At 44.4% G+C, this 25,260-nt stretch overlaps 1 protein-coding gene across 2 annotated transcripts in view; it reads left to right on the forward strand.

Moving 5' to 3' along the window:
- Positions 1 to 2,979: 2,979 nt before the first annotated feature.
- The window catches only part of SYNJ2BP (synaptojanin 2 binding protein), a 250,113-nt gene continuing 227,832 nt past the window's right edge, over positions 2,980 to 25,260 (forward strand). Inside the window, exon 1 of one of the 2 annotated variants that reach the window (XM_069638866.1) lies at positions 2,980 to 3,222. In XM_069638866.1, coding sequence (XP_069494967.1) covers positions 3,159 to 3,222 — 64 coding nt within the window. In that variant the 5' untranslated portion in view covers positions 2,980 to 3,158. The remainder of the gene's footprint in view (positions 3,223 to 25,260) is intronic. The other variant, XM_069638868.1, reaches the window with a different exon arrangement.

Consider the following 25,260-nt stretch of genomic DNA (forward strand, 5'->3'; position numbering starts at 1 on the left):
TTACTCCGAAAACCAAAATATTGTCGCTGTAGTTAAAACAATGCTTTATGTGCCAAATTATTCTCCTAATGCTCTCCTGGAAGATTTTGGACAGCCGACGATATCCCAAAGCTTAACCGCTTATACCTAAACAGATCTTTGTGGGTTGCAAAGGCGGTTATGTAGCGTGATTGTTCATCTAGCTGTATCTGGTGGTACCCTTTATATAGATCAAGTTTTGTAAGTACCTTGGCTCCATTTAGCATGCTAATCATGTCATCTAGATGCATGCCAGGATGTCTCTCTCATTGAATTGCTTTGTTAGCCTGGTACATGTCCACACAAAGGCAAATTCTTTCAAATGATCCTGGGTTGGGTACTGCCACCACATGCGAGACCCATGGGTGGCACCACAGGCAGGCTCTATAATGTCCTCGCTAAACAGGCACTGAATCTTTTTCTCTACTTGCGGTTGCAGGTGAATAGGTATCCGCTGGGGGTGTTGAGCCACTGGAGGTATTGATCGGTCTATGTGAAGGGTGACTGGATCTCACTTCAAGCACCCAGTTCCTTTAAATAGTTCTGGAAATTATTGCATCACTGAGACTTCATGCTGTCACGGCAGCTTTCTTCATTTCAAGGGCTGTGGGTCGGCCTAACAGATTGCTTCCTGGCACTTGTTCTTGAAGAACATGCAACTTTGCCATAGTTTGTCTCCCTTTGTAGTTTAGTTGCATCGAGAAATTTCCATGGTACCGAACTGGCCCCCCCGTCAGCCCACTGAAATACCTTCTGTTCCGACAGTGCCAGCGGATGTGCCATCTTGTGAAATTCAGATATGCACATGATATTCAGGGTGGCTCCCGTGTTGATGATGAATTTGGCAGGGTGTTGACCCACTTGAATGTCAGTATCTCCAGCTGGGGCAGTCCCCACGTCATTCGTCATGTATGCATATTCATGTTGTCTTCTCTCTTGCTCTGGTGGAGGTGACGTGACCTCCTGGTGATCTGTTGAACGTGGCTGACAAAGTCCCTTCTCGCGTAGGTGTCTCTTCTGGGCCCTTGAGCATGTGGGTTGTACTCCGGTCTAGTCCCAACAGGACCACCTCCTTGTGTCCCTTCCGACGTGGTAATGTACAAAAAGACTGTATCTAAACGGTTGCATGAACAAAATGTTCTGCAAATGCTACCACCAAAGGTTTGAACACCAAAAGTTCAAACCTTTGGTGGTAGCATTGCAGGTAAGTAAAAAAAGAAAAGACTGCAGGGGACACCCCCACAGCACACCCACTCACTATACTGTGTGGTATAGTGAGCGGGGTGTTGTGGGGGACCCCCCCGCAGCACACATGCAAAAAAAAAGAAAAAAAACAGGGGCTGCGGGGATGTCCCCCGCAACACCCCGCTCACCATACTTTACAGTGCATTTGCAGGCAGTTGCGGGATAAACCCCTGCAGCCCCCGTAAAAGAAAAGGACCATGCGTCTCCGGTTCTCGATCACGGAAGTGAAAGGGAACTGGCGCTGCAGGGACTCAGCGTGAAGAAAAAGGTAAGTGGGGTTTGTTTATCTTGGGGTATGGGTGGGGGTGTGTCATGGGTGTGTTTGCCGGTATGTACGTGTGTTTGCATGAGAAAGGTGCAAACTTTTGGTGGTTCGCACCTTTCTCATGTGAACTTTCCAGCCACAGTAAAATCAGCCATGGTGGATCACGTAGATCCTTCGGCGGCGCATTGCATACTCTTGCCATATAATTTTCCCGGCCGCAGTTAGTGCACATTTGTCCAAAAGCAGGGCATTGTGTTCCTTCCTCATGGGGAAAAGGCAGACCACACCTTTAGCACATTTTTCCGGTGGTGTCATATCTTCTTGACGGGACATTACCTCTGTCGTTGCATCTCCCGCCTTGACTGAAGTAACACGCTTGCTCTTTCTCCTGCCCCTTGCTGGTCTCCATCTGCGTAGCTTGTGAGTCTGCTCTTGCTTCCGTCCATGCCATTTTGTAGAATGATGGCAAGGGGAAACGGTTTACAGAGCAATTTCTTCCTAAAGGTGGACAATAAGCACCCTCCGATGATCCTTAACCTGATGGCCTCATCATTCGAGAATTAATGAAAGTCACAATGAGCCACCAAGTTGCGTAATCGAGTTGTAAATGCATCCATGGACTCACCAGTCATTTGACAGGCCGTGTTGAAGTGTGTCTTTCATGGCCTATGTTGCGCTGAGGGTCAAAGTATGTACGTAAAGCCTCCTTGATCCCTTCATAAGTCTTACCTTCTTCAGGCGGGAACGTGGGGATGAGATCTTCAAATTCGTCACACAAGTAATCTGACAAACTTGTCTGGAGCCTTTTCGTTGTAGGCTGCCATGTAATTCTCAAATCTGCAGAGCCATCGCTTCCATCTCTGTCCTAGGGCTTTTTCTTCTTTCTTTTCTAAGTCAGGAGGTATAGGAATCCCATCCTCGTCGCCAGATTTCACATCCCCCTGCAAATGTGAACCTTAATCCCCCTTTCTAGGCCCCTGCGCCCCACGCAGCAATTAGGGATACAGTGCCAAGAGAACGGGATACTTTTCTTTATTCGTGCTTTCTGTTCATTCTGCGAACGCGCAAAACCCCCTTGCATATGGGCGAGCGTCCGCTTGTTTAATTTGCTGTGTCCGGCGTGACGAGGCCTCTTGTCACGCCAAGTTAAGCGTGTCCATACCAGACACGACAGTCACCTGAGCAGTAAAAGCCATTTCTCATCATTTTGAGCCATGATGTTTCTCCACACGGAGAAAGTTAATGCGCATTGCTTTTAAAATGTGGCTAAGGCTTAATTAAAATCAGGACTAGCCAGTAAGTGGCAACGTTCAAGGGTAACTATGCTAACCTCCATTTGCCCTTGAGTTCCACACACGAGCACTTATGTAGGTCCGCTGCAATGCACAGAGTTTGGACGTGCAGTCCCGGAACTGTTATGTCTGAGTAATCAGAACTGACACGGTTAATGCATCACTCGAACTACAAGCCCCGGCAACCTCCGCTTCCTCCCCTTCCTCTCTGCACGAGCCGCCCGCAGCCGAGTGCTCACGCTGGAAAAACGAAAGTGCCGCTGGGGGCCGAGTCACCTTGTTCCAGCGGCGGGGTGTGGAGCCGCAGTAGTGCGCAGATCCCCCCCTCCCGGCCGAAGATGAACGGGCGCGTGGACCTCCACACCTCCGAGGAGGAAATTCACCTCAAGCGAGGCCCCTCAGGTAGGCGGTGTCATTGAGGGGGGGAAGAAGAGTCCGCTGTGTGCAACCGCCTCCTGGGGGAGGCGTGCCGGGAAAGTCGCAGGCTCCGGCCTGGGGTGGTGATGGCATGTCTCTTGTGGGAAGTCTAGAGGACGGGCTGGCAAGACCGCCATCTGTTTTTATGTCGCATGGCCTGTAGGAAGCTTGGGTCCAGGGCGATTCTTTTTTTTAAACGCGACAAGTACTGGTAGATTCGCAACTTGCTGCTCTGCAGTATTCTTTGGCCCCCACCGACTCTCTAAAATGGCTCGCGTGTGACAACCGCATACATGCCAACCCTCCCGATTTAGGGGGGGGGGACTCCAGATTCTTCAGTGAAAAATATAGTTATTTTTCACATTCTCCCACCTAAAATTACTTTAGCCCCAATGCATTCCTATGGGGAAATGTTGGTCTCCCAATTTCCCTGTGAAAATCTCCCTTCCAGGGGGCTCTGAATGTTGGCATGTATGCAACCGTAGCATATTTACAGCTTTTTTTATTTATTTATTTAAAGAGGCGTGGGTTCACATGTCTGGAAAGTGTCTTCTTAACTGGACTGTATTGGAGAAGTGCAGTTTTGACTACTGTCCCGAAGCTGCCCAGAAGAGGCACTGTCACTGGACGCACACCTGTTTATAATTTGCTATAGGCTATTACCAAACTGTTCAAAGGACATAACTGATTTTTTTCCCCCTCGGATTCCCCTTAACCTCTTTATGACTCGCTTCTTGGACAAACTACAGCTGTCAACATTTTTGTGTAAATTAACGCTTCTCGAATATGAGGGTCATCCTTGTTCTGGGCAAGCTGCATCGTTCATATTTTAGTATGTGTACTAACAAGCAAACACTTTTAAATTTTTATTAAAGCATCAGAACACGTGCAAGAATTCTACCTTTTATTAGACTTACGTTTTCAGTTGCTAGCTGTCGAGATCACACGTCCTCATCCTCAAGCGTTAATCGTATTTTTATTGATTTAAAAAAAAAAAATCTGCCTGCCAAACTTCCATGATTTCTTCCATTAACTATAATGCACACACATGGGGGGATAATTCAGCATGATCTGAAGCGTCATTTGCCATCTACCTGCACATCCAAAAAGTTTCACACCTGCTGTTTTAGTGGACAATTGTTTTCAACTTTGTAAATTAACATTTTAGCTTGATTTATTACCATGTGTCTTTTCAACCCACGGTTTCAGCATCTATAAACATGTTTTCGTATTACATGTGGAACAAGTAGATTAGAAATTGTATTCATTGCTGTAGTGGAGCAGCTTGCTGATCCCTCGAGTTATATACCATTTATTCTTGACTTTTTGCTTCATGGAGTTTTTGGTATTCTTGCATTTTGGAACCACATGGAACTGCAACGCTGTCCTTGGGGAGTCGGAATGTTGCTTTTATTTTAAGGCGTTCCTCATCTGTAAGATTTTGGCGTGTACTGAAAATAGTTAAGTATTGTGCTTCACCCATCTTGTTATTCTAACTCTGTTTAGAAATTTAGCAGAGAGCCTAGTGCTATTTACATGTCTGTCCCATATTGATAATGGTGTCGGGGTCCTTTTTAAGGTACTTTTCAGAAGCATTTTAAATTAGTACGTTGGAGTTATAGATCCTATTCCTTCAGTTACAGTGGTAGCAGATGACTTTAGCAACCTGTGCCACAAATCCCATTTTGGAGTTGAAAAGAGGGCAACATCTGGTACTTCACTACCACTGCAGTGTTCACCGGGGAAACACTGGCACCACTTTGTCGATTGAATTTTCATGACAATTTGTCTCTAACTCTTCCTGTACTCTGAGTAAAGATATTTCTAGGATGGGTACAACATCTGATGGGGTGCGAGGGGAACACTTTCTGAGAGAAGACGTTGACATTTAATGATGATCGGGTTTATGGATTTGTTATTCAGGCCATTTCTTTGAAGAACGGGTCATCTGGGGGGGTGTGTGTGTGTGTGTGTGTGTGTGTGTGTGTGTGTAAGTAATCATTTCGTGTTGCCTCCTTACCGAAATGTAAAGGAGAACTCTGTATGGACCAATGGTATGCCAAAAATAAAACTCACATGTTTGCTTATTGCAGTCAACAAGGAAGTTTAGGTCTGCAAGATAGCCTATAAATGCTAGTGAGCGCATCTACAGTTTACGGCAGAAACTGCTTGGCAGTCCCAGCACTGCCATTTTCCCAAGAGAAGGCCCTTAATTGATAGCTGAAACAATTTGGGTTGGCGTTTTTCCTTGATGCTTCGCCAAGAGACTGTGATATGCAGGCATTAATGTTTTTCTGTTTTAAGTATATTTACAGCCGCTGACGCCTTGATGAGGGTTACCGTTTTCTAAATTTTGACTATTTTGTATGCACTGTCAGAGTTTTGACGAATTGTCTTCACTTTTCGTCTTCTTATTGGATTGTACTCCTACAGATGGGCCCATTATTTAAAATCGGTCAGACTCCGTTCGAATAACAGCAGAGGTGCCAAGCTTTGAAGCAGGCCATTTGAATCTTTTCCTAAAGCACGTGAACACGCATAATTCCCATCATGGGCATCTTGGGTTGTTGCCAACACAAGCCAGTTCTACCAGCAGTCCCCGCCTGAATCTTATCCCCCTCCACAAATACTCGTAATCCAGCATCAACGCAATAATCTCGTGTGGCAAATCCATATTGTCGCTTTACCTTTGGACTCAGCAAAGTATATTTGGCTTTTCATAAAATCTGCTTGACTGACTTTTGTGTGTTTTTGTTACTCTGTTCGTTTGTCAATGCCTTACATCAGTCGTGAAACAGATCTTGAACATTTCAATGAAAACCTCCTCTGTAGGATTATAAGTAAAGGAATTGGGTGTACCCTTGGCGTCATGATACAAAGATACACAGGCTTGTAACACCATCTTGATTGCTTTTAAATATTCCATTAGGCAAATCAACAGTTTATTGAAACAGACTTTTTTACGCAGTAATTGTTTTGATGTGAACTGCACTATTCAACCCCATTTCCACTGTAAGCTAAGCATATATTTTGTAATAAAAAGTAGCCCATGAACGGGAGCTGCATTTGGAATTTATAGTGATTTCTATTCCATATGCGAATAAAGTATGCATTTAAGTGCTTATAGGGCTAAAATGATGGCCCGGTAATTGTGTGCATTTAAACTAATTTCTTGACTAGTGCGCAGGTCCTATGTTTTTTCAATTTCTAATGGGGCACAGTATTTTGCACATTTTCGTTTTTTGTTGTTACCAGTGGAAGTATGTTCTGTTAACTGGGATTTATACAATACTTTTCTGCCATGTGCATGGCCTCCATCTTCTCTGGTGGATATGAACGAGAAGGAGGCGGGTTAGGTTAGTAAGGCGAAAGAGAAAATACAAGGTATTCCGTGCTGAGGGCATGGAGATGTTTGTTTTGAGAGGGGGAGCCTTTTGTGTTTGTAGTTCTAGCATGCATTGGCAGAGACTGTGATATGTAAGTTGATGGTACAGCATTCTGTAGTTTGATGTCCGGGTGGGCTGGTTAACTGCTGTGTGTGAGTGGCTAAGTTGGTACAGTAGTGTTTTTGAGCTTAGAGGTTCAAAATGCTTGTGCTGGGTGATAAGTGGGCAACTTGGTGCCCATGGCAACAGCTCTGTAGGGGAGCGTCTTGCTCGCCAAAAAGTACACAGACAAATCTTTTTGATCACCAGTACATGAAAAACAATGAACGCAGGCAAGCAATGATTCACACATACACCCACACTTAGATAAGTTAGCTCTTATACGGCTATTAATTCATAAAAAGCATAGACAAATAAACTGCAACAGAAATAAATCACAGAAAAGACAGTTCTCTAAAGAGAATACATTACTGTTGGTGCAACTTCAGCGAACACCTTCATCACCTTCAGAAGTGGCTGGAAAACCTCAAAACAGCCAGGCCTGGAGCAAAGTGTCCGCCCTCCGACTGAGGCTTTGTGTCTGACCTTTCCAGAGTACTCCATTTTAAGCTCTCCGCAAAGGCAGGTGGCATTTTCTCGAAACCTCTGGCCTGAGCCTCTGCGCATTGGTGGTTGACCTCCTGCCCCCGACCGCAGTGACCTACGGTAACCTCAAGGAGTAGTGCTCTTCCCTTTCTCAAAACAGCAAAGACAACAACTCTGTACTCATCCTCAACTTTGACAGTGTCCATGGCAACCTTATCAGGTACCAGCCTGCACCTGCGATCTTTGCGCGCACTGTGTCCTTAGATGAGCCACGCAAAACCCATAAGCAACGAATAACGCTAGCTCTATAGTTTCAACTAGTACCCTATTGAAACGTTCCCCAAGACCGTTATCTTCAGGGTGATAATTCATAGTAAACTTTCACTTGATGCCTACTTCCCTTGCATATGTTGCCAATGCTCCACCCTTGAACCTAGGTCCCTTGTCACTAATATTTCAACAGGCTAACCCTCGCTCTGTAAAACTTGCAGGAAGGTTTTCACTTCCTCTGACGTAACTCTTGTTACTAGCTCAATCTAAGGCCATTTAGAAAATGAATCCACCATTAATAATATAAATCGTACTTTAAGCCCCACACTAAGATATGGGCATAATGCATCAATATCCAAGCATTTCCATGCCCATCAAGGAGGTATGTTGCTAGACTCACCTTCTGAATCTTGATGCTCTTATCCTAGGCCAGCAATCTCCATTGTGCCTCTCTACAGAAACATCCACTCCTGGCCACCAATATCTTTCCCTGATTTTTTTTCTATTGCTCCTGGTCATTCCTGGATGTCCTTCATGAGCAGCAATGGTTAACCTTTCACGTAGCAATGTAGGAGGTATTGATGATAGCCTCTGAGAATTAAATTGTCCTTCATAGAACATTGTTCCTTTACAACCTAGTAAGGTACATTTTGTTCATCCTTCCCTCGCTTCTCTGGCCAAGACGTACTTATCTGCGGTCTCACGTTAGTTTCTCATTTTTATTTAATTAAACCAATCATTCTTGTTTAGAAATCACTCCTCTGGATATAAATACTAGCTACTGTCTCTTCTACTTCTATTACTGTATTGATTTCTTTATCATTCTCTATTGCCATGTGCAATAGGACGTTTTCTACCATGTTTTTAATTCCTAGCGCATACTCAATCTTCTAATCATCCTCTTAGGTCTTCAAACTTAACCCGTCTAAACGTATTGTTTTGGCCATTCCCATAGTTGACAACACTTCAACCATTTGTGGTCTATATGGATTACCAACGGTTGGCTCCAATTATAACATCTAAAATGCTGCCTATCCAAACACACTCAAACAGTTACCTTGCTATTACTTATTTATTGTTTGCTTGTTAGGCGCGTATACATTCCATTATACATTATCCATTTGCTCTTCTTGGAAATTGACTTATAAGTGGCAGCAATCTGGCAGTTCAGTTGTGTCCTTACGAGGCACTTGGAGAACATTTCTCAACATCAATAACTCCTGTCTAGTGATCAACAATCTATCCAAACCCTAGCACAGCACGTCAGTGTACACGTCCTTGCAAGTCCTTTTGTAGCCAAAACACATAAAGCAAGAGCTAAGATCCAAAGCAAACTAGATAACATGTCCTCCACTTCTCCTACTGACACATGAATGACAAGCGACATACTTTCTACCGGTCGCTACCTTAGAAATGGTAAAAATCCTATCCTCCATCCGCCCATCCACTTGTCCAGAACATGTCATTTTGAACAATAGACATTTTTGTTCTTTTCTTAACTTAATTACTTTGTTCACTACATGGTGCCAGACTCTATCAAAAGGGCTACTATCTCCTTGTTGTTTAAGAAAACAGGTCTAGACCCTAAAGCATTGTTTTGTTTATCCACGGTTGCCTAGCAACCTACTCTGACTTTCTCTATTGGCCAGGAGGGTTGCCAGTAGGCAATAGCTGGCCTCCCTCTCCTAAGGCCCCCTGAGTTCAAGGCCCAGCTTGTCTGCCTGTCTGGGCCGATACGGCCGTAGGGCACGTCACGCTGCCCCTGCGTCTCCCCAACCTCACGTTGCTACTGAGGTTCTGACTGTATGATCTTATCAAAGAACCCAATTTCTAGTGTCTCTGCAGCACATGAACTGGAACTCGGACATCACGATCTCTCATATGATCTACCTCCTTTTAAAAAGTAACGCACAGTAAGCGCACCCATATTATATGTGCCCATTTGCATTCGCTTTTATTGTCCAACTGAGCGCACCTGCTTCATTTCTACTGTGACTTGTGATACACTCATGATATTGATGGCGTCATACTGCATGTTTACCCTCATGTACTTTAGGAATATCATCAGAATGTTGCACTCTGCTAACATAGTACTGTCTACTATTCCTAATTTTCGCATCTACATGTACCTATTATACTTCTTGCTCCCCCTCGCCCTTGAGACATACTGTGAACTGCATAACTAGCTGTATACCACATGGCATTGTATTTTATTGAATGGTTCATCGTGTTGGCATTTGTATGCTCATACTTACCGACTTTTGTATCTAGCAGCAGCCATTCACACCATTGCATTCGCTGAAACCTGCAACCTGCATGTCTGTAAGGTGTACCTACATTATTGCTGTATCAGGCCCAATGACTCTGATCTGCTCGCACTAGCACTGTCCTCTATTAATGTCTCGCTCAATCTTGTATTAACGTACCAAGTCAATATTGCACTGCTATTAGCTCCTTCAGTGCTGTCAATATCATGTCACACTCAATTGTCCAGTAGCAAGCCTATTATGCTTTTTTAGTAGTCCTGTGCTGCCTTGCCACACAATTTCTCAGCAAATCTTTCCGGTTTATACTCATCCATTGTGATTGTGCATAATTTTACTACAGCCTTGCATTTTTACCTACTGTGCCTTGAATAGCACTACAATGCACTGCATTTCAGACCTAGGGGATCAGTCTAGCACTCTGCTTAAATCCCTTAGCTGCGCATTTAGACTATTGTTTTGCCTATCTTATCGTGTTAGGCCCAAGATCTCAACCCATATCACATGGTGCCACTCTGAAGTACTCTACACCACACCTAGCACACCATTGCACATCCAACCGTACTAGATATCACTAACCTGAACTATAATCCTTGACGCCACCACATGGCCACTTTGCAGAGAGTAACGCTCACCATGGCCACCCTCCTGCCTGTTTCATACCATAGCTCCTACTAAATTCCTACCAGCCCTTCAGCCTTACACACACAATGCTGGTTTGAACGTATTGTCAACCATTAGTGCGAACAACTCTATCTCACCTGCTGAATGGATCCACCTATACTCTCCACCCACTCCTCTGACCCCATGTCCACTCAGCCTGAGGAATGAGAGACTCGGTTCTCGCCTCCCGCGTCTCAAGATGACAAACAATCTTCCTGTTCCTTCAGACACAGGCAGGACGATTAACTTCAAAACTATAACCCCTCCTTCGGCACTCACTCAATCCAACAAAAATGCTTGCTCTCCTACACACCCTATTCCCCCCCCCCGCCCACCTGGAGCCTCAGATTCAGACAGAACAACCATCAAATGTGCTCTCATTAATGCACGCTCCCTGGTAGCCCATGCCTTGGACATTGCAGACCTTATTATCACTAACCATTAGACTTCCTTGCTATAGAGACCTGGCTACACCATGCGGCAGGACCCACCCCGTCACTAGCTATCCAAGATAACTATACAATCATCCGAACATACAGAGGCACCAGCAAAGGTGGCAGAGTGGCCTTTATAGCCAAATCGCACCTGAACCTCAGGGAATGCTCAACTTCATCCTTCCTTTCAGCAGAACTCCTCTGTTATACTCCCGCCTACAGCCACCCAAACCATTCTACTCCATCTTATCTGCCGACCCCCTGGGGCCATTTCCTCCTTTGAGGAAGACATTACCTACCTCCTGTCCATAAATACAAACCGGGCTCGCAAATTATCTTGCTGGGAGTCCTTAATTTAGGGCTTCAGGACCCAAACTGCCCTAATGCATCTTATATAGACAACGCCATTACACAGCTTGGCTTCAAACTACTCATCAACGGACCTACCCATACCAAGGGCAGATCGGTGGACTGGCTAGCAGACCTAAACTGCTCTATGACTATCCTTAACAACACATCTTGTGCATGGTCTGATCACCACTGCATCATCTTCACCATACAGAAGAATGCCAATAGTATTACTAACACGGCCCTGGCCCCTCAATCCTTATCCAGAAATAATCATAATATAACCCTAGACCACTTATTACCCGTGCTTCGGCCCATCACCGATTCAACCTCTCAACAAAATAGCCCCTCTCAAACTTAAAGGCCAAACCTTCATCCCGCTTAAATAAGTGGTTAACAGCAGACTTAAAAGCACTCTGCAATGCCAAAAGATCAACCGGAGCCAAATGGAGAAAGTCCCCTTCAATCCTAAACAAGGGAAAGTACTCCACCGCTGCCACCATGTGCAAAGCTGACATTATCAATACCAAAAGAGGGCTATAATGCTAGAATCCAAAATGCAAAATCTGGCACTAAAGAGCTCTTTTCCATTCTCGGGGAACTTGAGACCCCGGCCCCTCCTACAGAACTCTTCATTAAGGACAAGGCCGGGTGTGCAACACCCAGAAAGCCTTATCGGAGAAAATAGCTCTGCTACAAACTAAATTCAAAACAAAAAAAAGAACAGCTTAGCTCCAAGTGCTGACTCACGCAAACTAACTGCCCCTCAACCTCTGCCATGTAAGTCGTTCTTCTCATTCTTCTTCTCCCATGTCACCACAATTTAAGTGGAAAATATCAACATGAGGCTTAAACCTTCACAATGCCAGGGGGATATCTGCCCAGCATTGGTCATCAAGGATGGAGCAAAAGACCTAGCACCATTTATCACTGCATTGATTAATTCCTCTTTTACCAGCTGTTCAGTCCCTAATAATCTCAAAGAGGCTTGGGTCATGCCACTTCTCAAAAAACCCAACCTTGACCCTAACGTACCCACCATTTACAGGCCTATAACAGTCCCCTTTCTCCTAAAAATATTAGATTGGTTGCTCTATCTTCAAATTCAAAAACATCTGGAAGATAACAACCTTCTTGGCCTGCGACAGACCGAGGCATGGCAGAGAAACTGAACTGCCCTCCTGGATTTAAAAATCCAAATGAATGAAGTCAAAGATAAGGGAAACCTGACTATTCTTCTATTGCTTGACCTATCAGCAGCGTTTGATCTCGTTGACCATCAGATACTGACCAATGGCTGCTGCATTCTCTCCCAACGCCGCTAACTGGATCCAATCCTTCCTATCTAACAGAACTACCAGAGTCTTCGCTCCCACAGCGTCTGCTGATCCATTACCTATCTACTGTGGAGTCCTGCAGGGGTCCTGGGTGTCGTCCACTCTTTTGATCGTCTTGATAAGATGGGTTTCACACGAATTACGCAATGACACACAGGTCCTCATCACTCTCACTGCGTGCTACGACAAAGACTCACAAATACTAAATGAGATTTACTTGGAAATAGAGGCTTGGATGGCGGCTTACAGCCTTTATCTAATCAACGATAAGACGGAGCTCCTTATAGCTGGCTCCCAAGCCTGCTTGAACAGACCTGATCCATGCTATAAAACCTTTAACATCGATAGGAACATCATCAAAGTTGCCAGGGAAGTGAAAACCCTAGGCGTTTACTTGGACTCCGCTCTCTCCCTCAAAAAACGACTTAATACTACAGCGTACACCAACAAACTAATCAATGCATGCAAACCCTTCTTGTCTATGTTCAGCTGCCTTACACTAGCCAGAGCCTTGATCTTATCCAAGCTGGATTATTGTAACACCTTATTCATTGGTACCACTGAGCGTAATCTGAACAGATTACAAGTTCTGCAGAACAATGCCTTGAGATCTGCCCTGAATATTCCATGCTTCAATCGTATATCTGCCATCAGACGGTACACACTTTGGCTTCCAGTACATGATAGAATCCTGCTGCGCACTTTAGTCATCACGCATAAATGCCTTTCAAACACAGCCCTCAAATACCTGACTGACAAATTCTCGAGGAACCTACCCTTGAGACCCACCAGATCCTCAAACCTGCACTGCCTCAAAATCCCCAAGTATAAACTCAAAACTGCAAGGGGATCCATCTTCCCGGTGCTAGCAGCCAAGCACTGGAATACACACCCCTTTATAATCAGAGCTGAACCTGCTTTTTGGACATTCAGATCCAAAGTGAAAGACTGGCTCTTTGTCCATCAACACTAACTTACACCTCAGCTTCTTTTATTTATTACCATTGTGGAACTAATTCTGTTGTACTTGTAGCTTAGCTACTTAACTCACGTTTGGCCTCTGTACTCTCCACTCATTATCTGTGTAGCAAGGACGTTCCTCAGCTTCTTGTTTGTAATATCACTGCTGTCATGCTGACAAATTTGTAACATGGTCTTCATGATTTTACTGCTTGCCTTCTAACTATACCTGTGAAGATTCAACTATGCTCAAGCGCCCAGATACCTCAGGGTTAGGTGCGCTCATAAATAATAAACTAAACCCTCAAGATGCCAACAACCTGAGGCCCATTACCACATGTTATTTTCTGCTTACAATTGTAGACAAAACTGCCATTTCCGAACTCCAAACAGTTGTTGAAGATTCCAACATCCTACACCTCTAATTGACCTCCCAGACCCACCTACGAAGCATTTTTGACAAAGGTAAAACAAGCCTGTTGGTATTGTTGGATTTTTGGCAGCGGCAGCGTTCTATCGGTTAGACCATAATCGCATGCTTCGGACACTAAACTACACTGGATCTCTCAGCCCTGACTCCATAACATTGATACACCCCTTTCTGTCCAATCAAACATCTGCTGGGGCAACGGCTCTTCCCTGGCTTCTACCCATCATTTATGGTGTCCCACAGGTGACCTGTATGTCGCCCCTCCTTTTTAACCTCCGTTAAGCTGCTATGTGACCTACTTGAAAGCTCCGGGACCGTTTTTTTACCAACTATGCTGACGATAGTCGGCTGGTCCTGGAGCTTTGTGGGGACTATGAGCAGGACTTGGCGAGGCGTAACGACCTTAACCTCTTGATAGAAACCTGGATGAAACTAATTGGATGTGCCTGAACAGCAACACAACAGAACTGATAATATGCGGTCCCTCTCGAGCCTGAGCTAAACTCAGCCTAAAATGCCAATCTTTCAAAATCCACGATTGTGACATCCCAGTTGCTAAGAAAGTTAATACTCTTGGTTTTCATCTTGATGCATCCATTAATGCAGACTCTCACATTCACCAGGTTGTAGCTAACTGCTCATATTATCTTTGGCTTCTTAAAAACAACTATCCTGTTCTCTCAGAGCCTAATTGTGCATCTATCGCACGTGCAGTGATCCTTGCGAGAATTGATTATTGCAATGCCCTACTGGGAGGTGCTACAAAAAAGAACCTTCATAAGCTTCAAGTGATCCAAAACAATGCTGTCCGCATTGTTTAAAAGAAAACCAGAAAAGATCACATAACCGTATGCCGGCAAACACTATACTGGCAACCTGTCTCCGCTATGGTTCAATTTAAGACGGCTACTGTGGTCCATAGATGCCTGTATGATACCAACCCTATATGTCTCAAAAATCTGATATTTCCCTAGGAACCCTCAAGGACTCTACGCTCCCCTAGCTCATTTGTAGTCCTTCCGGTTAGCCATAAGCGATCCCATGGCCTTGGTAGATCGTTCCCTTCAACCACGGCTAAACTCTGAAAAACCTTGTCGATCGAATTTAGACAGCAGAAAGATCCCAAAATCTTTCACGCCCAATTGTTCTCATAGACCTCTCCCTGTGGTCCGGACCATATGTCTCTCTCTGCTTTCTTCATTCTCTGTTAAATGGCCTCTTATGTCCCTCGTGTGGGTGTTATTGGCACCCTGATGCCTGCGGGGCCCTACAAATAAAACCAAAAAATTAAATAAAAATGCATTTCTTAGTGTGTCGGGCTGTGATTTTGCTTGCCAGTAATATCATCAACCGTGAGTAGTCACTTTGATATCTAGACTTTTTGATCAGCTATTTTGTGTTTTTACAGTCATTTAAAATCGAAACCATGCCGGGTAAATTTAGACTGAAAACAAACAATTATAGCCTGCAACATACGGCTCTGCACGGTAAAAATAAGGCAGCTGTATCTGTCAATACAAAAGCATTACCTGCCACCGAATGCATGGACAATTCTGTCAGACCTGCTACCAGTTCACCATCTGGAAACACATGAGACGATAAAAGTAAAGTCAATGGGAAAACTCATTTTTCCCCCTTTTTATTCTGCAGCAAAGGGATGGGGTGGGGGGTGCTGTTCTGCTGAAAACCGCAGACCTTGGGGCAATTGCCAGGAGGCTAACAATATTGAAGAACTTGAAGATGCTTCCTTTACTGCAATTGACAATCGCTCCTTGTTGCAGTTATAGTAATATTTACAAAAATATATCGGTAGTGTAATTACTCTGACTACTTCAGAGGTTGCCTGTATTACATCGATAAATATGATAAAAGCTGTTGCTGGACAAGGGTCACAAATCAACCCCCAAAGGCTATCTGCTCTGACGTACCTGCTACGGCTTATCCCGCCATTAGGAGTTCTTGAATTGGCAGACTTTGAGTTTGTTGAGCCATTCAATTGTGCCAATCCGAATCTTTCAAGCATTCATTGCTCTACGGCTGAAACAGCTAAATCAAGATATCTTTTTAACTCGGAAAAGCTGGCTGACTACGTGTCTATACATAGATGGCTATCAAATATTCAAACATTTGCAACAAAAGGGGCCTCAAGGCCACCCTTATGGGGGTTTGGTCATAGGGGTGAAGAATTATATGAAGACAAGGATTATAGAGGCGCCCAGTGAGGACCTTGATGTATTGTCCGTAGATGATAGCTTTCCTGGCATTGACAAACGATTCATTGTAATTAACATGTATGATCCTCCAGGAGGTAGTTTTACAGAATCCGTATTTAACACCTGTTGCTGACTTAAGTAACAGGTAATGAATTGATTGCAGTAGGTGGGGATTTGAATGCCCATTGTATTAGTTTGAAAGAGTGCTTGGGGGCAGATTATGTTACTAGCAAAAGCTTGATGAAACAGGACAATGCAAACAGCCAAGGTAAATTATGAAGTGATTTCCTGAATTATTGGGGATTCTCCATGATGAACGGGCGAGTCAAAGGGGATTGCCCTGGCCAGTACACATGGACTAGTAGTAAAAAAGCTGCTACACTTGATTATGTTTTTGCTAACCATATCTTGCTGCTCTTTATATGTTGCATGAAGGTCGACAAACATGAGTTTAGTGACCACTCAATTCTTACTCTGAATATCGACTGCTGGGGTGAAATCTGTCGTCAGTTGGAGATCTGGATGTGAATCATAGTGGACATAGGATTAGTTGGACCCACAGAAGCTTGGATATAGTTTGTAATCTTGTTTGTGACGCCATTATAGGAAAGTTGAATCAGTTGGAAACCTGTTGGTGGATGGAATGGAGGACTGGTTAAAAGAATTAGTGGCTGGTATAGCAATACAAAAGGGTAGTTTTGCAATCTCAACTAAAAACATTTGATAGAAAAATCAGCAAAGCTAAGTGAGCGATCCGTAAGGGCATTTGAGCCATCAAGATAAATACCCTTACAGCATACAATAAGATGAAGGAAATCAGACAAATTACAAATAAATACAGGAGATGGATAAAATGGTGGCGCATCTCCTGTTAAAATGCACAATGGCCACACATAATTGCAGTGGTAAATACTACGGATCACAGCAAAATATGGAGGATGCTGGGTAGTGCAAAATCGGCGTTGGAAAATCTGGTTGTTAATTCAGTCTGCTCTTTGCAGTGGACCGACTATATAAGTCAGAACTTCGTGAGCCCAAAAGGTGGTAAAGCATGCCATAATAAATGGGTGACTTTCAAAATTCATATAGAGAAGGAATATTGAAGAAGATATCTAAGTTGAAAGAATCATGCTCGCCTGGTCCAAACTGACTTGTGAACGTAGTTTTAAAAAATGACCCTGAAGCCTGGACCACAATATTGCAGATCATGTTCAGTAAGTATGCACAAAAGGAGTAATTCCCATGACATGTAGGAGGTCTCTTTTAGTTTAAGTATTTAAAAAAGGTTTGCTGAGCCATCCAACTACAGGTTGTTGTCTATGCTGGGTGTTACAGGCAACATTTTTGCATCCTTTTTACTTGACGAAATGCGTAGAATCCATGCATTTGGACAGATTCCAAATGGGGATCAGATCCGGTTCTGGGGTGGCCCATAACTTGAGACTCATGAACAATTTTATTGCGCAAGCAAAAAAGAAAGGTAATCCTACTCTCTACGCGGTCCTAGTAGATTTCCGGGCCACATTTGATTCAGTTGACAGAGAGAAGTTGTGGAGTAAGATGGAGTCTTTTGCCTTTTATGTGCTGTTGAGAAGTTACACGAAAATGCAAGTGTCCCAGTTAGGCTTGGCAACAGGGAAGCCATCACTGCACAAATAGGTACTAGTAAAGGTGTTAAACAGGGTTGGGTGTTGTCTCCCCTGTTGATTTACCTGACGGATTTGCCTGTGGTCCGAAGTAAGATTGACAACTGTCCCCCAAGAGTTCAAAGAACGTCTGCCTATCATATGGTTATGATCTTGTAATTCTTGACCACACATTTGCAGGTATCGAGAGAACTGTGCTTCTAATTACACAAGTACGCAGACGATAATTGGCTGGTTATTAACTTAGAAAAAACTAAAGTAATGCAATTTCTAACAGTAAAGTTTGTAAACCTAAGCTTGTAATTCTTGTGGACTTTATGGAGTATGCTAGTTCAAAATACTTGGGGATTGAGTTGACCTCAAAGGGTGGTTACGGAGAGATCATTGCTGTCAAACATAGGAAGGCAATAACATTGACATCCCTCATAGCCATATTTGCTGGAGAGACATCAGGCTTTAGCCTTTCAGGAATTATCTGTATAAACGGTGCTTTTGCACAGTGATGCAGTATGGTATTGTGGCCTTGGCTATGAAGCATCACAATTGGCTAAAGGTGATTGAGGGTAAATTCTGGAGGAAGATTCTAGGACTGGCAGCTTCCTTCTCGAAATAATTATTGAACTGGAGCTGGGGCTGGTGCGCCTCCCTGCTTTGGCACTCAAGAGGAGGTGTCTAATGAAGTCCAGAACTAAGCCCAATTGTCGTTTGTAAGGCTTGCTTGGTTAGGCCTCCTATGTAAGGATGCAGATAACTTCACGGAACTGGTCAAAACTAATTTTGAACTAATTGATTAGAGATCTGACTGGGAAAGGGAATTCCACTCTTTAAAGAAAGTGAACAAGCTGGAAAGTTGGGATTGGGCTGCAAACTATACGAACATTGCCCAGTTGAAGTGTTATAACAATATAATGGGAGCTAGACACAAATTTAAGACTCAGGGCTATTTAAAGTTCTACCTGTCATCGTCGTTGCAGAGATTTGTACTGCTTTTATGCATAAATAGGTTAACAGTTCGGACGGTATTGGGGCCACAACTGGATGCTAGACACGTACTGTGAGTGCAGGGTAATGGGATCATTGTATATGTGTGCTCTAGGTAGATTTGTCAGTCATTACGACAGCATTAGGGACAATGAATTTTGGCAGTACTGTATAAATATTCTGAGAATAAAACACTGCACCTGCCACTTTATCGGATATGGCAACAAGTTAAAGATCCGTTGAAATAGCACACAAATTATGTCTGCTGCCAATTTAAATGAAAACTATATAGTTGTAGGTGGCGATGTAAGGGCTTTACGAGGAAATTCGAAAAGGATATTAATTTTGTATAGAATTTAAATGAATTGACTGATTTTAGAAGTTAGTGTAGTTAATTGTACATTTTTATGGTTTTTTTTGTATGATACATTGTTTTAGTATATTCATAGTTTATTATAATTTGTATGTGTAAAGTTCGAATTGAACTAATCACATCAACAAAAAATAATAATTTTAAAAGAATGACTGAATATTTAGCTTCTTTTTCCGTTAAAACACGAGATGCTTGTGAAATTACCTTTTCATTCCTTTGGATTCTTTTTGACAGTACAGCTCCTAACCCTTTGGAGCTAGCTTCAACTATTACAATACTTGTGCTCAAGTCTTGAAACCCTGTTTACTCTTTAGCATTACAAATATCAATCTATTTTTTTTATCGCTTATTGTTAGGAAAAAATCCCCTTTACTGCACCTTTCCCTGCATTTCTGTGGACCCCCAAGCGTGTTTCTTTTTATTTGTGTATATGACTGTTTTTTTTAAAAAAAAAATTGTTTTTTTTGTTTTTTTTTAACAGTGCAGTGAAGCTTTAAGCTTCACTACACTGGCCTTTGATCATCTGTTAAGGGCAAACTGACATGTCCTTCAGGCTGTTGGCACTGGGAAACATTGTTTCCCTTAGTCTAGTTATTTTGTTACTACCTTTTAGCAACTTATTACCACTAGTGGTAATTGTTAATCATTGAACAATGCATCGTCCAATGGGGTACACTTTTTGTTTTGCCCTAGACTAACTCTCAGAGGATTTTTATTTACACTAGGTGTGCTAAATGGACAAACTGGTGGCAGCAGTGACTCTTTACCATTTATTTGGGGCATTTTGTTTTAGCCTTGCAGCGTTTTGCTACGAACTGTGTGGCTAGTGGTCAAACATGGTCGTGCCACAAGGTTTTTTGCTTGTCCTATGGCCATCTTGTCTTCTAGCCCAGGAATATGGATTTCCAGTGCCCGGGAAAGCAGAGGCTCTTGGCAGGCTACTGGAGGGCTATGTGTGTTAGCTGACAGGAAGTGGCCTGGGACTGTCTGGCCCTAATCCACAAATTGGTGCTAGTGTGTCTGAGCGGTATGCATGTGTTTTGCTTTTGGTGGCCCTGATTGGACCACTGCTGGGTGTGTGGGCCAGATCTGTCATTGGCTAGTGGGAGTTTCTGCTCTTATGATAACCGGACCCCTGCACCCACTCTGGAGAGATCCTTGAATAAACTGAAGGAGCTAAGACTCCTGTCCAGCTGCAAGACCAGCAAGGAGACCTGTGGAAGAAGGCCTGGCAACCTACTTCTGCTGCTGTCATGGGAGAGCCCTGTCTTGGAGGTGATCTTCAGTAGTCCTAGGAAGGAGCTGCAACCCTTGGCGTGGAGGGACCATCCATTCTCGACGTCGACTAAGTCCTTTGAGGAAATGCCCCTGGACAGGTCAGTGGCCGACTAGCTCTGAGTTTGGGATACCGTGCTGCAGATGTCCCTGTTCCGAGTTGAGTCCTGGAACTTGGGGGATCTTCAGCTTGTTTAACAAGACTTAACTCTGCGAAATGTCGTGGTCCTAGCATCAAGAGGACCCCAGATAGGAGGGAAAGATCTGATCGCAGAAAGTGAATCCCTTTGCTTCGCCGTGCATCGGTGCCCTTCGTCCTAAACTGCTTACCTGCGTCCTGTCCTAAGAGGGGCCCTACATCGAGTTCTGCTGAATCCTTCAACTGGGAGACTATGCACCAGCATTAGACACCAACCAGAGAACTGCTCGAAACTGCAACCCCTGGGGATCAAGGGCTGAAGCGGACCTTGGGAAAAGAAACCTGGGAACTTCTTCAACTGACCTGTCGGGTCCTGTGAAGAATCGCAGTACGGGGGTGAGCTGTAGCAATACTTACCTAAACCCCATAACTCCCTTTTTAAAAGTTTTGGTAACATTTAGAAACTTTTGCATTACTTTGGCTTAACCATTGCTTGTTCACACAAGCACTCCCAAAGTTGGGAACACATTACTTAGTTAGACTAACTTGTCCCCTAACCATTGGAACTGTTTACTGGACCCCAAAGACGCTACCTTCATTTTCTCTAGCTTAACAAAACTGTATGGAATTTAGCAGAACTTTTGGGCACAAGCCCCATACCTCTTAGGGATGGACTTCTGAATTTAGGATTGAATCTCTGTGGACCTGTAGTGCTTATACTAATCTCTACCTTCCTTTTCAGGGGTTTGATGTTTATTTTGCCCTACCCTAGTTATTGTGTATATGTTTCATGTTTTTAGTGTGGTGTGATATTATTACCTAAAAATGTAGCAGGTGCCCCTCTCTAGAAAGAAAATGGCGTGATAACCGGTTCTGTGGTTTATTTCCCCACTTTGAGAGTCCGCAGCCATCGCTTTTTGCTTACTGTGTTTTTCACAAAGGAGGAATATCATTTCCATATCAATCTTTGTCCAGCCCACAAGGGCAGTCCAGCACCGAGGCAAACCTCCTTTGAACAAGAGTACCAACAGCAACCCAGTCGTGTATTTCAGCCTTGTTCGGCCTCATCAGTGAGGTGGAGCTGTGCCCTTTTAAAGATTTTTCTAACTTTTAGAAACTTTTGCAATGCTTTGCTTGTTCACACAAGCACTACGAAAGTTGGGAACACGTTTTATTAGTTAGATTAACTTGTCACGTAACCATTGGAACTGTTCACTGGGCCCCAGACACTCTACCTTCATTTTCTCTAGCTTCACAAAACTGTATGGAAGTTAGCAGAACTTTTGGGCACAAGCCCCCATACCTCTTAGGGATGGACTTCTGATGTTAGGATGGAATCTCTGTGGACCTTTAGTGCTTATACTAATCTCTACCTTCCTTTTCAGGGGTTTGATGTTTTTTTTGTCCTACCCTAGTTATTGTGTATATGTATCATGTTTTTAGTGTTGTGTGATGTTATTACCCGTTAGTAGTCATTGTTCACTGTGTTATTTGGCTATTTTCACTGTTATTTGGCTATAAGTAAAGACGTATTTTTATACCTGTTTGCCATGCTCTGAAATTATGTGCCTTAAACTTTAAAAAAGAGAAAACCCAAAAGGTTCTTTTGCCACCATTTTTTTCAAAATGTGTCCGTTTGTGGAACATATTGCATGCATGCTACGCTCTAGAAACCCAAGGATCAGTTGCTAAAATACACAATGGCCTTGTACTAGGTCACAAGCTATCGTAGCCGACCGTGTCTGGTCTTCTACCTAAGGCATCTGTCAGTTCACAAGGACTGATCTATCCAAGTGGACCGCAAAGGCAAGAATCCTTCCTTTGGTCGTAACACGCGTTTGTTGTTTCTCCAGAATCTTTCAATTTTTTTTGTTGTTGTTATGCTCTACTTCACATGTGTAGGCTATCTTAGCCATGATGCTTTTCAAGAATTAATACCCGTCGAGGGACAATGAGATTGTAACATGCAATCTCATTGGCCCTCGCCGGGGCATTAACTGACCAGGAATCCCCCTCCCCATTACGTTCCTTCCTGTCCCCGGCAGAGGGGTGTGGCAACCACTCAGCCAATGAGGAGGCTCGGAACAGGGTAATCCCTGCTCCAAGCCACAACACGGTTGTAGGCTGCTATCTTCCCTCGCTGGGGATAGATGTACCCCTCCCCACCACCCCTCTCCACACCGTCCCCAATCCAAACAATCCCCTCCCAACCCCACTTTCTTTTTGGTCCAATTTGGGAGCAGACGCGCTGGTAACACTTCCACTCCCGATTCGTGACAGGCCGTCATGGAAGGGAAGAGGGGACTACTCGTAGTCCCTTCTCTCCTTTCCCTGGTGGGCATTTTCTTTGTTTCCGTTTTCCCTGTTTTTGAATGGCCCTTCCCCGGTGATTTTAAATTTATTTTTTCCCCTGTTCTGAAACGCTCCGGCGTTTCGGACCTGAAAAAAAATGCTTAGTACCCCGGTTTTACGGCCCGGGGTACTAAGAGCAATAGGCCCCGAGCCGGAGGGTGCATTATCACTTCAGGTCCCTAGCAGTAACACATTACAATAATCAAGCTTAGATAATATCGATGCCCTGGCCAGAGTGATGCAGTTGGTGGGTGTGAAATTTGCGGCTTAAAGCAATTAATTTAGAGGTGTAAGCGGTGGATGAGGAGAGTGCACTTATATGTTTAGCCATGGTGAGGTTGGCATCTAGGTAGACTCCTAGAGTTTTTACTTGCTTGATGTCATGATCACTGCTTCCAAGGAGCCAGGACCAGCCCAACGTCCTTGGAAGCAGGCCCCTAATCCTAAGCCTAGGCACCAGCCGGTCCCTACTGGGACCTTTTGGACCTTGTCCTGGCGCCAGTGGCACCAGGCTCATCAAAGCCATCGGTCCCGGCACTAGAAGTGCCGGGCTCATAGTATGTGTGAAGATGCTTGGGTGGACTTACCTGCAGCAGACCATGCTGCTTACTTACCAGCTACATAGGAATCCTCTGTAAGCCGGAACTATTTTCTTACCTGGGTGGGGCAAGCTCCACGCCCTGGATACAACACTGGAACTCTTAAGGAACTCTTTTCTTACCTAGGCGGGGCCGTGGAGGAAGACGCCTCATCACTCCTAGGCTATTTAAACCACACCCGATTGATGAAGCGTGCTTCGCGTTATTCTGCATCTGCAGCAGAACACTCACCGAGTCTGTTCCAGCTTTTCTTCTTCCGATCCTCTACCTGCAAGAACAATACTTACCATTCCAGTATCCAGTCTTCAGCAGCGCCTGTAAAAGACAAGAAACAACAGGTTAGCACGACGACTTCACATGCAACGCATTCCTTACCTGGTCCATCGGCAGCAACCATTTCTTCACGCTGCACCTCCGCCTGTGGAGACAAAAGCATAGTTATTACTTACCGGCAATCCGCGAATTCCAGATGTTTTCAACACTGCAACCCAGCATCTGAAAGACAAAAGAAGAGACATTAGACAGGTATTTACATATGCCCATCGCGCTCTCCACAATAGAGCGCCTGCAACTACTCCGGCGTTTTCCATCACCTCTTCAGCACAAACTCACAGCTGTGAAGGAAAGAGACAGTTAAAGCGCTTGCATATACTCACGCATTTCCAAGCGCTTCTTTCCAAGGCTCTGGCTCCAGCTTTGGCTCTCTTCATACCATCTTCTAACGCTAGAGCCCTGCAAAACAAATAGAACAAAGCATTATTCCGAGCCCTGTTCAATACTTACGTGTCCACGCACCTAAAGACGATATGGACTAAAAGGTGTCCGGAAACTCACCGCTCGTGCTGTTAACGGCGGTTGCGATCCTCTGATGTTAAGAGGCCTACGTTTCACCCAGTGAAGGAACTGGCAACGGCACCCTGCACCAGACGCAGATGTAGAGCCCAGCATTCACCTATCTAAGGTGAGCATGTTTAGCTGGGGGCTCTACGGAGAAGCTTAGACGAGAGAGAGAGAGGACACTCAATTGCCCAGATCTTTAACCCCATATATTCTTTCATCTGCAGAAATCTCTCCCTTCGAGTTCGACACACAGTGCGAAGAGGCTCAGCCCCAGAAGCCAATCGAGTCCTGCACATCACTTTTCGAGTCAGACTCCTTCCTGCCTAGACCAGCGCCTCCGTGGGAATCAGGTGAGCGTTACAGAACGCGAAGACCACCACAAAACTCCTACCCAGGCGCAATGGAAACCTCGGGCACAGACCAACTGGCCCGATTGCTTGGGGAACTAAGAGCAGAGGTACATGCAGCTCGTCAGGAAACAAACTCTTTGAGAAGAGAGCTGATAATATCCAAGGAGCGAACGGAGGACCTCGCTAGGCAATTACTACAAACAAAGGCAGGACAGACTCCTTTGCCCGCTCCAGGAGTAAGTTACCCTTCAGCATCCTCAAATCCAGTGCAAATCAATCTACCCGGTAATGTGCCTTTGGCTCCACCCGAACGCTTTTCTGGTGACCCAAAGAAATTTGCAGTGTTTATCAACCAGTGCCGCCTACACTTCTTATGTCGCCCAGCTGCCTTTCCAACAGACCAGACCAAGGTGGCTTTCGTGCTTTCTTATCTCAGTGGCAGTGCCGCAGATTGGTCGATCCCTTTGGTCACTCAGGATGATCCGGTCCTTCGCGATTTTCAGGCCTTCCAGTCCAGCATGGAGAAACTATTCGCAAGACATGCCCAGGGGCAGGCCTTGGACAATGAACTCCTTTCA

This window comes from Ambystoma mexicanum, chromosome 14 (assembly GCF_040938575.1).
Source record: "Ambystoma mexicanum isolate Mex_15411 chromosome 14, UKY_AmexF1_1, whole genome shotgun sequence".
In the NCBI taxonomy this organism is placed as follows: Eukaryota; Metazoa; Chordata; class Amphibia; order Caudata; family Ambystomatidae; genus Ambystoma; species Ambystoma mexicanum.